At 37.0% G+C, this 14,847-nt stretch overlaps 1 protein-coding gene across 1 annotated transcript in view; it reads left to right on the top strand.

The window, feature by feature from the left end:
- PAK3 (p21 (RAC1) activated kinase 3) overlaps positions 1-14,847 on the top strand; it is a 109,781-nt gene that overhangs the window by 65,650 nt on the left and 29,284 nt on the right. The window contains exons 14-16 of the mRNA XM_037512063.2: positions 11,832-11,880; positions 12,201-12,313; positions 13,967-14,084. Of these exons, the coding sequence (XP_037367960.1) occupies positions 11,832-11,880; positions 12,201-12,313; positions 13,967-14,084 (280 nt within the window). The remainder of the gene's footprint in view (positions 1-11,831; positions 11,881-12,200; positions 12,314-13,966; positions 14,085-14,847) is intronic.

Below are 14,847 nucleotides of genomic sequence, written 5' to 3'. Positions count from 1 at the left end.
TTTTGTGGGAGGTTTTTTTGTTTGTTTTTAGTAGATTTTTGCTGTGTTCTTAATGTTTGAAGTAAACGAGCAAAATATTGATTTATTTCTCTCTAGGCCAAAAAAAAGCCACTTAAATTAATTTTCCTTTTGCTTAAATTGCTCTCAATGGATTTTTCCATGAGTTATTGGCATAAGTTAGACAAACTAGTCTGTACTCTCAATATATGGAGTTTTTATTTTCTTTTCATTAAATCTGTTTCTTTTCATTGTTTTGCTTTACCTACTATGATGTTGACCTTCAAATTTGTGTCAGTAATCATTTGGTCTAGGAGTAATCAGTCCCAGTATTCCATTTTTCAGCTTAGGGAACATAACAGCTTATGCTTGAGAGTTGGATTTGAAAAGAACCTCTCTATTAATCACCCTCATCTATGTGGAAAACTAAATTTTTCCAGCATGGGTTTCTGCCATCCCAGCATTCAGGCCTGGGGCCAGAGAACTGGGTTCCATCTTCTGTAAATCAAGTTCAGAATTGCATGCCTAATCATATGAGACCAAGCAGGGAGTTGAAGGCAAAAAAAATGACATTATTTCCCTAGGTTTTTTGTGAAAATGTTCTATAATTGACCGCAAAATCCTGATATTTTGATCAGATGTAAAGTTTTTTTTAAAAAGGCAAGAAAAAGGCCTGGTACCCCCTAAATTATTATTAACATGAAATTTGTTGGAAACATATCTGGTGGGGACTGAAGAGTCTTCGCTCTTTATGATAGTGTGTAAAAGTACTTATTTGAGAATGAGTAGGATGAAACAACAAAATCAAGCATTTATTTTCAATCACCAGCTATCATTGGCAAGTCTGTATCATTCATAAATAAGCAGTAACTAGTAACAGAGGGCTGAATATACTAAAGCTGGCAGCTATCGTACAAATTTCACACTAATATATTTGAAATTCATGTTAAGGCCTTTACTTAAATGAGGATGCATTGAAAAACAGAACCTTTTTCTCTTTAAGATTCATAATTATTTTTTCTTCATTATAATAGAAAAAAAATTGGTGAGGAAGGAACTCATAAGGGATGGTTTGGATCCAGTTTAACAAATAATTTTTTTTAGTTCAGTGAACTTTTCCTGAGTTCCTACTATGCGTAATGCATGTAACACAACATAGTAGGTAGGAGCCGGGTCCTGGGATTCACAGTGACCCGATGCACTCTCACTCTCCTGCTGGCTCTCTCTCGCTCCCTCTCTCCTCCAGCCAGCAGTGGAAAAAGGACAGTTGTGTCAAGAAATAACTCCCAAATGCATATCCACCCACATTTTTCCCCTACACTCATCTTCACTGTCATCGCCCCCACAAATCCCTCTCTGGCTGCCTCAGCCCTAATTGATCTTTTCTGTTGCCTGTCCTTCTGAATCCTACAGTTTTTTATCTGCACTGGTATGTATACATGACTTATATCTTAGCTTGTTGAGACAGGTAAAATTGCTTGAAGCTTTGAAAACCATGGAGTAATAAAGAGAGGTTTTTGGAAAATTTTGAAGAAAGTGTACAGATTCAGAACACAGATGGCTATGGGCAAATGATTTAATGTATTTAAACATCAGCTTGGTTATGCATAATAAGAATGCACCTCATCAGACTGTGAGAAGTAAAAGAGAAGGCAATTAAAGTGCTTAGCACAGTACATGGCACATAGTAAAGTGCTTAGTAACTGCTAGCTATTAGGCGTGAAGGACAGCCACATATTCTGTTATATAGAGCAGAATACAGTCAGTACCATAATATAATTAATTACAAAGAGCTATGAGGACAAAGAGGAGGGATAAATCATTTATAGCCAGGAAGGGGGTATGATGAAGGATTCTTAGAGGAGGGTGCATTTACATAATGACTTGAGAAGATATAGTGGAGGTTATGGGAAGTTTTATTTAATGAAAAACAAATGAACACTGAAACTATAGGACACATTGACTTTGGTATCCCTGGGGCCTGCAGTGGTGTCTGGTATAAATACTTGACAAGTATTAGAAGATGCAGGTTGAGAAAACCGGAAGAGTTAAATCAGCAATACCACTTCTATGGAGAGTCAAAAATCCAGTGTGGCAGGGGAGTTAAAAGGAAATAATGCAGGAAATTAACAGTAAATAAGATTGGTTGGGACTACATTATGTAAACAAATTGAGAGATACAGTTTACACTATATTTTTATTTGTTTGAGTTTAATTTTTTAAAGTCAGTAATACCTGGACATGGCATAACACTCAGAAGGTAGACAGTGAAAAGTTAAGAGTCCTTCAACCTCCAGTAATTATTACTGGTTTCTTGTGTAAAACTTTCATAGATTCTCTGCACACAGACACATGCAACATACACATGCCATGTATGTTCAAATATAAGGTGTCAAAGTGAAATAATTTTTAAAACTGTTTGACGCACCTGAATACATAAACTATTAGATAAATAATAAATGTATACTTTAACTTGTTAATTCACGCTTATTTACACATTTAAAGCCACATATTCTATAAAATAGTATGTAAATCAGGAGAGATTTTTCTACTCTCACATTTCATGAGCAGTATAATTCAAAATCTTGCTATGCACCTTTACACCATTATTTTTGTAATCACAGTTCCCCAGCAGCTATCCAACTCTATCGGCTGACTTCCATGCAAGATTTTGGAGATATATTTGAATCCACGTAATTTTATTCATAGCAGCAATTACCCATTCATAAAACAAAGAAGATTGTTTTCTGAATCTGTCCTGTAGGTGTATAATTAAATCTTCACAACATACTCTAGTACATCACTTTTTAAACTTTCCATTAAAATTTTTTCAACTTACAGGAAAGTTGAGGGAGGATTATGGAAACTCCCATAGTCTTATCTCCCAAATCCAACATTTATCAAAATTTTAAATATAATCATAATGCCATTATAACACCTGCAAAAACTTAACAAGTGCTTGATGTCAGCGAATGCCCATACTATAGCCAAATTTCTCCAAGTGTCTCAAAAATGCATTTTTTAAAGTTTTTTTTTTCCCCAATCAGCATCCAAAGAAGAACTTCACACATTTGGTTGTATCTCTTAAAACTCTTTACCTATAGCAATCCCCTTTCTTTCACTTTCATGCACTCACTGAAGAAACTAGCCATTGTCCTATAGAATGTACTGCTTTCTAGATTTATCTGTTTAATTGGATATAATTTGTTCCTCTGCGTTTTCTAGAAGTGAAAGTTAGCCCTAGGAGCTTAAAGAGATTTGGGTTCAAATTTGGCAAGATTTCTTACGTGGTAATGTGGTGGTTCATATAATATCCTGTGAGGAGGTGCACAATGTCTGGTTGTCCAAGTTTTAGTGATAAGCAGATTGAGCACAAGAGTCAGTGGGTGAGTCTCTGCTCCATTGCAAAGCTCCCTATCAGTTTTTCATCTAATGCCTTCATTTATTGATGATTATTGCCCAAACTAATTATTTAATTAGGGATTATAAAATGGTGATTTTCTAAATCTTTCATTCATTCTGTACTTATTAACTTGGAAGAATATTTTTGTTGAAAGGAACTTTATTTCCTCAGTTTTGTGTCTTTGACTACCCTGAAATACCCATCACACAAGGCAATCAAGATAAAAGATTAATTTTTTATTGAAATTTCCAGTATAAGGAATTGGTACCTAAGTTACTTCCAAAAGTATCCAATGAGGGCTGTTTTATTTATTTATTTTTTTTAATGAAAGGAGATATTCTTTTATTTAAAAGAAATCTTCATAAATTCACGGTTTCTATATTTTGTAGTTTGCTTCAAGCAAGATTATTTATTTTTTTAATGGCCAACCTGTCCCATCTTTGGCTTATGGGGGCCCTTTTCACGACATTATTTTTGAAAGCAACCTTAAAAAAAACCTGTTTATGACAGGTAACAATTGCAGTTATGAGGTGATACCCTCAGAAACAATTTATACCCTTTCTTTCCATTTCTGATAAATACTCTCTATAAACATGCAATACTTGCATTGAGACTATTTCAATCTAATGTTTCTTCTTTTAATAGAACACTATGGATAAAAATAATGAGTACGGAGAATTATATTATATTGAGAGATTTTGTAAGAATTTAAATATAAGGCAATTCCTTTTTTTTCCCTCAAGGAAAAAAAATTGTGAGAAAACAATATCACCTTGTGTTTGGGTTTATATGGTGCAATTCTTTGGGGAAGGGGGTGTTTTGTGGGTATGTTTTTTAACACAAGTGGTAACTATTTCTGTTCTGTGTCAATGTCTTAGAGAGGGTTCCATGTCACTGCCTCATTCCTTTTAACAATGTGCAGTGTTTCATTGTCAATATGGACCATAATATATTTCATCATGCTCCTACTGATAGACATTTGGTTTGTTTCCAGTATTTTGTTATTATAAATGAAGCTTCATTGCAGACCCTTACAGATAAGCTATCTCAGAGATGCAGATTTATCATTAACATAAGCTCCCAAAAGAGTGGAGTTATTACATGAAAAGATAGGGGTGTATATATATTTTTTTTTCTTTATTTTTTTGGTGGGACCCTCGCCGGTGGCCGGGGAACGAACCGGCGATGCAGAGGCTGCGGGCAGCCTCGCAGCCCAGCGCTCAACCGCTGCGCCACCAGGGGAGGCCCAAGATAGGTATATTTTTAATAGTCAAGTTGCTCTTCATGTAACAAGATATTTAGACAGAAAGATACATCTCTATAACTTTTATTACAATTTATTGTTATAATTGTCCTATTTTTATTATCAGTTGTTGTTAATCTCTTACTGTGCCTAATTTTACAAGTTAAACTTTTCCATATGTATGTTTAGGAAAAAAACGTAGTATAGATAGTGTTTGGTACTATTTGTGGTTTCAGGCATCCTCTGGGCATTGTTAGAATGTATTCCAATGGAATCACTGTGTGAAGGTACCTGTTTGCCCACATCTTTGCAAACACAGCTATATTCATGTATTTGAGATTAAAGTACTATAATAATAACCCATTCCCACACTGATTTTCAAAAGTGAAAATTATATAAGAATTATATAAGAAAGGAACTCTAAACAGTAGCACTGTAGTAAAACAAAAGGCTATCCTGAAGACTCCATCGATCATGTCTGTACTGTGCCAAAGTATCTGTTGCATGGCATAGCTCTTTATAGACTGTATCAGCCTTGCAGCTAAATTGGACAGGAAGGGACAATAGGAGTGTTGTTTGAAATCATTTTCATATATATGCATGAAGGTATTTATTGGGCCAAAGGAATTTTGCTTAGCATCTTGATTTTTGCCAATCATATCATTATGTAGAATGCTCATCAGTAATCTCAAACAAACTTTTTTCTTTTTATACACCCTCTGTCTCTGTGCCCCTAAATTAGTTTTAAGGCTTGAGAAAGTAAATATTCATGTTAGGTATTTTTCAGCTTTAGCTCCACAATTCTTTTTCTTACTCTAATATGAAGAGGGGCCCTCTTCTTTTTATTTTAACATGAAATTCCCATATGGAAGATGAATAGTTTTGAAACTTATTTCTGAAAGGACTGATGAATAACAGCTTGTTTAGAGATCCTGACAAAGCAATATACAGCATAGAAATCAGGGATAAGTACTGAGAATAAAACCTCTGACTTGTTTTTCTTTGCTCAAGAAACTACAGGCAGAACAGAAGTAGTGTCTAGAGTGCTTACAGAAGTGATTCTATGGGTTTGACCACCCACCCCGAAAGTATTTGCTTCCTCATCAGATCTATTTTGGGCCTTACAAGGTAGAACACTGCTATGAGGCACTAAATAGGTGAAGTCTGAGCTTTATAATAAGGCTTTGTGAAAGAGATTGGAAATACATTAGCATTTGTGAAGAACAGTGTTTATAGAGCAATGGAAGATGCGCTTTGTTCTACTTAATGCTCTTAAATGCACTGTGTTGTGCTCTGTCCCTTGTAAAGAAAGATGATGCCACTCAATCAAACCACCATTAACAGAGTTTGCACTTTGAGTTGTTTTTTCCAGCCATAGTAATGAGCTTGTATTAAGCCACCCCCCCCCCTTCCTGTCTAGGCCCTCTTGAAACCAATGGCACACACTGGGAAACAGCTGCTTAGACTTAATGTTAGAGTGAGTGGCTGAGAGTTATCTGGCCTTTCCAGGGATTAAGCCCTGTAAATGTGGCCTCATTATCACTGGACTATATAACCCACTGAGTACCCTGGCCCCACACCCATAATGTGTTACAGCTCTATTTAAAATTAGATGACCATGAATACTCTGGGAAAAGTCATGCCCTGAGAAAGAGAAAATTCCCTGTTCTGGTTCATAATTCTAGTTATTAAAGACTATACCATCTGGTCCCAGCCACATTCTTTGTACTTAGAAATATATTGAGATAAGATTTTTACATAACTTTTTAAAATGCAGTGATGCATTTTTGAGAGGCAAATTACCAGAACACTCTGAAATCCTTTCTGGAAGGAGTTACTGTGTGTAGTGCTAACACTGGTCATCACCATTCCTGAGCCCTTAAGGACATATGATTTCACAAGCATGGTAGTGTTGAATAATATAGTATCTATGTATTTTTACGTCTAAGTACATGAATGTAGCAAGACTATTTCTTGGGGGGGGGCTACAAGTACTTCCTGTATCTTAAATACTCAACAAAAGATAATGTTCAGTCCTAAGAATCCATCCTAGGTCCAGTCTGCTCTTAGCCACATGATCGATCAGAAGCTGAGTCTGAAAATAGAACAATAATCCTGCAAATCTATGCAAAAGGAATCAAACACACCAAGTCTCTGGGATAAACTAAATGGCTCATGAAGGGCACGTGGACTAAGTGAGCAGAAAATTGGAGACACAGGAATATATTGGGACAGTAGTTCAGCATAGTAGATACACATGTGGACTTTAGGCTGTACCATACTTGCACTTGTCATTGTTGTAAAGATTTTAAAGTTGTATAATAGAGCAAGAAGTGGTGCTTAACAGTGTGGAGTGTGGAATCAAATGCCTTTTTTTTTCCTCAGCTGCTGACTAAGCATGTGACCTTCGAGTTACATGCTTAACATTTCCTAGTTCCAATTTCCTCATTTGTAAAATGATAATAGAACCTACCTCATCGTGTATCGGGTGAACATTAGAGAGTTGTATTAAGTGAAATCATTCATTTTCAGAGAGCAGGCAGAAAGTACAGGCTCGATAAAGGATCTACCCTTTTCTAGCAGCAACGGAACAAGTAGTAGGAGTAGATATAAAAAATAGCCATCCTCAGAGAGGACTAAATCTCTGACTGTGACCTCATTAGCACCAGATTTATACTTATAAAACCTAAAACGTGAATATTTCCTTCTGGTTCCCTCACTCATTCCCACCTTGACTCCCACTGAGACCTCTAGACCTCCTGCCATTTTCTTTCTCTCCCAGTCTGCCTAGACTCACTACCCTGCCCTTCTTTCCCTCTTCTAATCCATTTCTTTGCTGAAATCAGAATGATTTATCTTTATTATAAGTTGCTGCTTTGGCAACAACTCTAGATCATGACTTGACACGGATTCTTAACAGGAAATTTCAGAACCTGATGAAGATGGCTGATAATTAAACTGACTTGTCTTGGGAGTAAAAGGGAGAAATATCAAATTGTTTCTTTCTAGAGCCTTTGGGCTATATGCCAGTGTTTCCATTTGAGTATTAAGTGGTTGGCCAGGTCAGGAAGAAACTGTTGATAAAGCATCTAATGTGATGTCAAGGACCCTGCCGTACTCATCACACTGCAATTAATGATGAGGCCTAATGGTTGAACAATCTGTTGTTTTAATATTCTTGAACAATGGTATAAGTTAACTGAAAGACATCTTGCTCAAAGGACACCTTTGTTACTTACTAGTTTTATCATCTTGGGCAGATTCCTCCTAATCTCTGGGTTTGAGATTTGTCATCTGTAATATGAAGGTTAAACTGGGATATCTCCCATTTTCACTTGAGTCCTAATAATGCATGATTTCTTTGTACCATCTTAGGGGTTGTAAATAAGTATTCTGTGGACAGCAATCCAGCTTCAATATAGCTCAAATAATAGAGAAATAATTGAGATCATTGTAATTAACTGGCATAAAAAATCAAATTGACAATGTTGACCATTTTAGCACATCAACCCGAATATACTAGGGAAGTAGGGGTTTTAGGTTCCATCTTTGTTGCTGTGATTTCTGGCATCTTTATGTCCTAAAGTGCTACATGTTAATGACTTTCTTCTATTGAAGTAATTGACTGTTTTTGCTGAGATGCTGTAACATACCCCAGGATTTTGCAAAGCTCATCTTTCGGGAATCAGTGTGACATCTTGTTAGCACAAAGATTGTTTCTTTGGAATATAGACTAATGTGTACTGTGCTTCACTTATTACAGGGAGAATGCTTCCCAAATTCAACTTCAAGGATCCTCCAACTCCTTGTCTTTGTGAACGCTATAGGTTACGAATAACTATTAAACTATTAAATCAAAGTTTATTTCTCATCCTTTATTAAGGATAATAAATATGTATAACTACTGCTTCAAACTTTTGATCAGCATGATAGACAATGTAATCACAAGTTGATGTAATTCTAGCTGAAAGGAAATATGTGATATTTAATTAGCTTCATCTTAGGTAAATAATGAACTTCTATTATGAATTCAAAACATCAAACTTTCTTGAAAACTCTTATACTTAAAAATATTCCTAGTGATCCACAGACTTCAATTTGGGAACTTAATGAATGTATTTAGGGACAACAAAACTAACAATTATTGTTGTTTTGGCTAAGATTTATTGCACAATTACTATATGTCAGGGCTATATTTAATTCTTCTTTAATATTGGACTACAGAGAGATTAATAAATTACTTAGCCAGGATCACACAACTATTGAACTGCTGGGATTTGAACCTGGGGAGATTTGAATAGATGGGGGTGAGGACTACTGTTCTTAACCCTTGTTTGGGAAAAGAGTGTTTTAAAGGATGAATAAGTTTTAATATGCACATGAGTACCTGAGTTTGTACATTTGAGCTGCGGATTCAACAAAGAAAAGAAGTTGGGACCACCACTAACTTACTGAATTACAAATGTCTGACATGTTCAGTGTGGGGGTAGGAGGCAGAAAGTGGAGTGTAGGAGAATATCACTATTTTCAGAGTGGGAACAAGCATTGCCGGGGTGGCGGGGGGAGGGAGGGAAAATGGCTCCTATTAAACAATTGCATGTATTCATTAAGGTGGGGGAAGTGAGGAGAAAATTTCATTTTTGAGTTAATAACCAATGTTCTAGAGTTTCAAGGTCTTTAAACCTCAGTGGATTAGGGATTTGTGGCAATTCTATACCACTGAATGCCATAAAATCCAGGATATTGGGATTCCAAGGTTAGGACTCTAACAATTTTAAGACAATGAAATACTGAGAGAGGTTGGGGGAAGAAAAACTAAGGACTTGAAAGGTAAAGCTCTGGAGAGGTTAAACACTAATCCTCCTTGCTGGCCAAGTCAATCACAGGTTTTGCCCCTAGGACAGTGGAAGTGGGCTTGGAGGTGGGGGCAGAGGTGTCAAATAAGGGGATGGTCACCTGGGCAGGAATTTGGGGACTCCTTCACCCTAGCTTTAACTGGAGCAGTTTCCATTTTGTGTTGAGGATTTCTATATATGGTTTCACTTGATAAAGGCAGTCCAAAACTAAAAGAAAAAGGTAAAAACTACATCACCAAGGAAAAATAGATGTGGTACCTCTAAAAAAGTGTTCTAGTAGGTTACCCTGGCCTCTTTAAACACAGGGACAGAAAGCTGTAAGAATGTTTGGGCTGTGAGATTGAGAGGGACCAAATAAACAACTCAGTGAATCAGTCATCTTTTGCTGTGACACCAACAGCCTCAGCAGCAACAATAAATGTAATACCAGTTGCCACATTAGGCCTTACTCTCATCTGGGTACAGGGCTAAATACTTCCATCGAATCTTATTCTGGTAGTAGATTGACATAGCAGCTCAGGACTCACACAGCTGAAATACACACCAAGTCAAAGATATCTGTTCCTCTGAACTCAGGCAATTCTGAGTTCAGAAGGACAAGATATAAAGTGACTCCTGAAATGAGGAATGTTTGAGAGCTTATGCCCAGAAGGATGTGTTTTATGTAGATTTAAATAGAGGAAAAAATGTTTTCTTCACAGAAAGGAAAGGTATTGTTTCAATTACCTGTTTGCTTGCAAAACCTTCTGTAAGTTTATTTATTCATCAAATACTTGGTGAGCACTAAACCCAGAATCTCAAGCACACAAAATTGAGAGACTGAATTGTTTGATATTAGCCTTAAACCTAAGGAATTTCTGAAATGGCCAAATCTTGGCTTAGGTACACCTAAACCAGGTGATTTTTCAGTCTAGTGTCAGATGATACGTAAATGCCTATACAGAATGACAAGGACAGTACAGTTTGTAGATTCTAGGTCATGAAATTGAAGCACCTTAGAAATAAAGTTCCCCATTTCCTATGTTTCACAGGTCAGACAGTCAAATGGACTTGTGTAAACTATACAACCTTAGGCAGTTTACTTAACCTCTCTGAGTCTCAGTTTCCTCGCCTGTAGCATAGGGATACTAGCACTTTCCTTACAGAAATATGGCAAGAATTGCATAAGATTAACTCGTAACAGCTTCCTAGAGCTGTGTCTGATATACACAGCATGCTCAGAATATGTTTACTATTATTGAAATCACTATTTTCCAAGTAAGGAGACTGAAACCCAAAGGGGGGAAGTGACTAACCCAAGGTCAAAGAGTTTGTTGATGTTAGGGCAAATATTAGAACTCATATCTCTGTTTATGGAGTCTCTGATATTCCTTTTTATTCTCTAGGGTGGGAACTGTAAACTTCTAGGCCTGTGAGAAATATTTTGGCTCATCCAGGATGAAGAATAGTAATAATTATGAGGAAATGACTGGCCAAAGGAAAGAAATTCTGGTCTCCAAAAACAAAACAGCAAAGGATAGAGAACAAGGGAAAAAAGGACAATTATCAGAACATTTAGATAGCAGTGTTGGAGTATTGCAATGCCTGAACCATAGAACGGATCTCTAGCCTAATTCCCTTATTCATCATAAATGTTTCAGTGAAATTGACTATGTCCTTTTTCTTGGGGCTGGGGCTGGAGAGGTAGTTCAGAATGTATGTGTGTTTCACAGAAAGTGACTGTGCATTCAGCTTTACTAGACAATTTGTATTTGCAATGCAAGGGAACCCTGTAATTTAAGCTAGCATGAGTACCACCAAGATAGTAGAAACTGTTGAGAAATTTAGCAAAGTGGAAAAAAATGACTCAAGAGTAAAGCCACATTATTACTGCTTCCTATGGCAACAGTACAAGTGTGACCAACAGCACTAAAAGGACTGATTTGTTAGATGAAGATTTTCTTAAGAATTGGAAATATGTGAAAGAGCCACCGTGGAGGCTAAAAATGAAGATTAATTTATAGTTGTCTAAGCAAAAGTTTACATATTCTTCTTCAGTATAATCAGTATTGATTGTTGCAATGCCAAGGAGTATTCCAGATATTCCAGGAGCTTCCCAAAAGAAGTCAGGCCATTTTGCTGTGCCATATGCATGACCACCAGAAAATTTGACAGAGTTCTTAGCTCACCAAAAAAAGATGCCTTTTGATTGTTTCAGGTGCAATTACTATATAAAGTGGTTGTTCCTTTTTTACTTCATCCTTTAATCTTGGGTTGGCATATTTCCCTGAAAATAATGAAATCTATTGATCACACTGAATACTTAGATATTTGATGATTTTTCCCTTTGCAGGGCATCAGGTACCGTTTATACAGCACTCGACATTGCAACAGGACAAGAAGTAAGTACTAACATTTAATCCTGATTTTTATTTTCCTTTATTCACATTGATCAGATTTCCTCTTTGAAGGCATCTGTGCATAAAGAAATGGGTAGCACTGGGTTGACATAGGAATTTACTTCATTGGTGTCCAAAGTATCTGAAGTGGTTGGTTTACTCATGATTGAGCAAAGAAATGGTGTGGTTTGGTGGGTTAGTGGCTTGAAGAAAGAGGCTACTAAGATAAAGAATTTGTCAGCCTCGGTGTATTGGCCAAAGAAATATGTTTGTATGTGTTCAGTCTAATGATTGTATTTCATTCTCACCTTCCCACTATTCAGGTGGCCATAAAGCAGATGAACCTTCAACAGCAGCCCAAAAAGGAATTAATTATTAATGAAATTCTGGTCATGAGGGAAAATAAGAACCCCAATATTGTTAATTATTTAGATAGGTAAGTGTTTTCTCTCACTGTGTACTTGTTTTCATTTTGGGAAACCATTTTCCTGGCAAGTTATTTGGGATCTAATGTCCGTTCTACTGCTAAACTTATACCCACTTATCTTCTTCCATCCATCAGACATTTGAAGACATATTTTATGGTCTTGCTTCTAAACGTGAGCAGTTTCAGTGGTTTCCTTTTGAGGATCATGACTCTGTGTTGGCAGCAAAGACTGCAGGAGACAGTGGCAGTGTTTTAAAAGTTTCCAATGTGTGTTGGGAGCCAGCGCAGTCTCTAGGTGTCTAAGGCTGGCTAAAATGGCCCTGCTTTAATGGGTGCTGTGTGATTAACTGACAGTAAGGCCTAGGGAATTGAGACTTTAATCTCAAACCTTTTTCCTAGACCAGGTAATTAATGTCTCTTTCATCCCTGGTATTAGCTGTGGGTTATAAATAGGCATTTAAAGACAGCACTAACTCTTCTCTGTGGTTACCATCTGTCTCATTCAATTGCAGTAAGTGTTTGTTTAGCACCAGTATGCTGTGTACTGGGGAGGGGGGTACAAAAGAAATAAGGCTAGGTATACAACCTCAGTCAACTTAAGGTCTTGCTTTCTGTGTTTTGTTCCAGGTAGGCCAGGAGTGCACAAGTGGGGGGAAAGGGCTGAGGGAAGGAGGGTTGGATTTTACAATTGAACTTAATGTTTCATAAAGTGCTATAGAGTTAACTACAATGGAGTGCAATGGAGTGAACTGGGGTCTGTCTGCTCTTATAATTTTGTAATTACAAGATTTCTAGGCTGCTCTCTGTAACTACAAGTAAGGTGGAGTCTGTGGATTTCATTTTAAATAAATGTCCCAGTTATAGACACTGCAGTTTAAGCACAACTGGACATAAAAGTCTTGCTTCACATTGTTATGGGTGTTAGAGCAGGGTGGAATCACAGAGATCATTCCATTTGCTATAATCCCCGTCTCTTGCTGAACAGGGGAAAAGGAAGACCTGATACTACTACTAAAGTACTTTCTAATTGTCCTATGTGATTTGAATTTGCCTGAATTTTAGGACTCTGGTGACCGTCCTCCCCAATTTGATCACTTGGGTTATGTCCCTCAATAGCTACTTGAAGATAATGGCCATGGTACAATTAACTTCTCTCAGAACTGAGATTTCAGCACATTAATTCTATTGTAAACATGAGTCTCTTTGATTCAGTGACTGTTTGAAAATATTTTAGAAATTAATTCAGTAGAATTGAAAGTAATGCAAAATGTTCATAAATAGCCTGTAAATACAGACACTGTGTACCAGTTCAGTCCACAAAGTCAAGATGATGGCATGAGCTAGTCAAAAAAGAAGCTCTCCAATAACCCTGTTCATTGAAACTAGCTTTACAATGGAATGACTGACAGTCGTCAATCAACAGAAGCCTTCATGCTGTTTTCCTTCCTCCATGGTACACAGTCATCTATGATGATCCTTTGATTTTCCATTCATATCTCTACTAATGCTAAGGAAATATCCTGTTATAACCATCACTGACATTTTCCTCTTATGTGATATGGCCAAATGCAGACACTAATAGCAGTTTGCCTTCGTAACCGGGATAAATGGACTCCCCACTTCCTTAGGCCTGAATCAAAATCTTTCTCTTTATTTGTTTAGCTACTTAGTGGGTGATGAACTGTGGGTAGTCATGGAATACTTGGCTGGTGGTTCTTTGACTGATGTGGTCACAGAGACCTGTATGGATGAAGGACAGATAGCAGCTGTCTGCAGAGAGGTAAGAAATTAGTGTTTCTAATGAATCTGAACACTAAACTTGACAGATTTTAAAAAGCTCTGATTATTCAGAATGTTAATATCAAAGTTACAATAGTTCATCTTTTCTTTTGAAAAAACGTTGGAGATCCTAACTCCAATTTAAAACCTAAGCTAATAGCATGCCCTTGAACTTTCCTCCCCAGTGCTTTATTTTTGTTGCCTTTCCATGGGTCTTTCCCAGTCTCTCATGCTATTCACAGGAGACCATGTTTAAGCCTGCATGCTGTTGTCTCTGTAAACCTGGAAAACAGTGGGACTTCTTTGTTTTATGTGAGAGTTCTTTTGTCCTGCATGTGCAACGTGAGCCATGTGAAGTACAGGCCACATCATTATTCAGTAGAACGATGCAGACATCCTTTGTAACCCTGCAGTGAGTCTGTGTTTCTGCCTCTTTTCCAATAACAGTGTCAAGCCAAACTAAAGATATTTTATTATATTAATTACTTGCAGTATTAATGCATTGCTCACTAGAGTCTCCGCTTATTGTGGTTGGGGCATTACCACCTACTCCGCTTATTGTGGTTGAGGTTTTCTATAGACAGGAAGCAGGAACTCTGACCCACAGACACTTGAAAACCAATGATAGGGAAACAACACCAGATCATCTTTCCTTGTTTTTCATCTTAAATTATTCACTTAAATTTCCTCCTTCCTTAACTATCCTTTCATTCCCATTTCCTCTTCCCCAAACACACATATCTTCACAAACACAAGTATTTTAT

This window comes from Talpa occidentalis, unplaced genomic scaffold (genome assembly GCF_014898055.3).
Source record: "Talpa occidentalis isolate TD23 unplaced genomic scaffold, MPIMG_talOcc4v2.1 talOcc4.15, whole genome shotgun sequence".
Taxonomy (NCBI): Eukaryota; Metazoa; Chordata; class Mammalia; order Eulipotyphla; family Talpidae; genus Talpa; species Talpa occidentalis.
The sequence above is the reverse complement of the archived record's forward strand: the minus strand, read 5'-3'. Positions and strand labels throughout refer to the sequence as shown.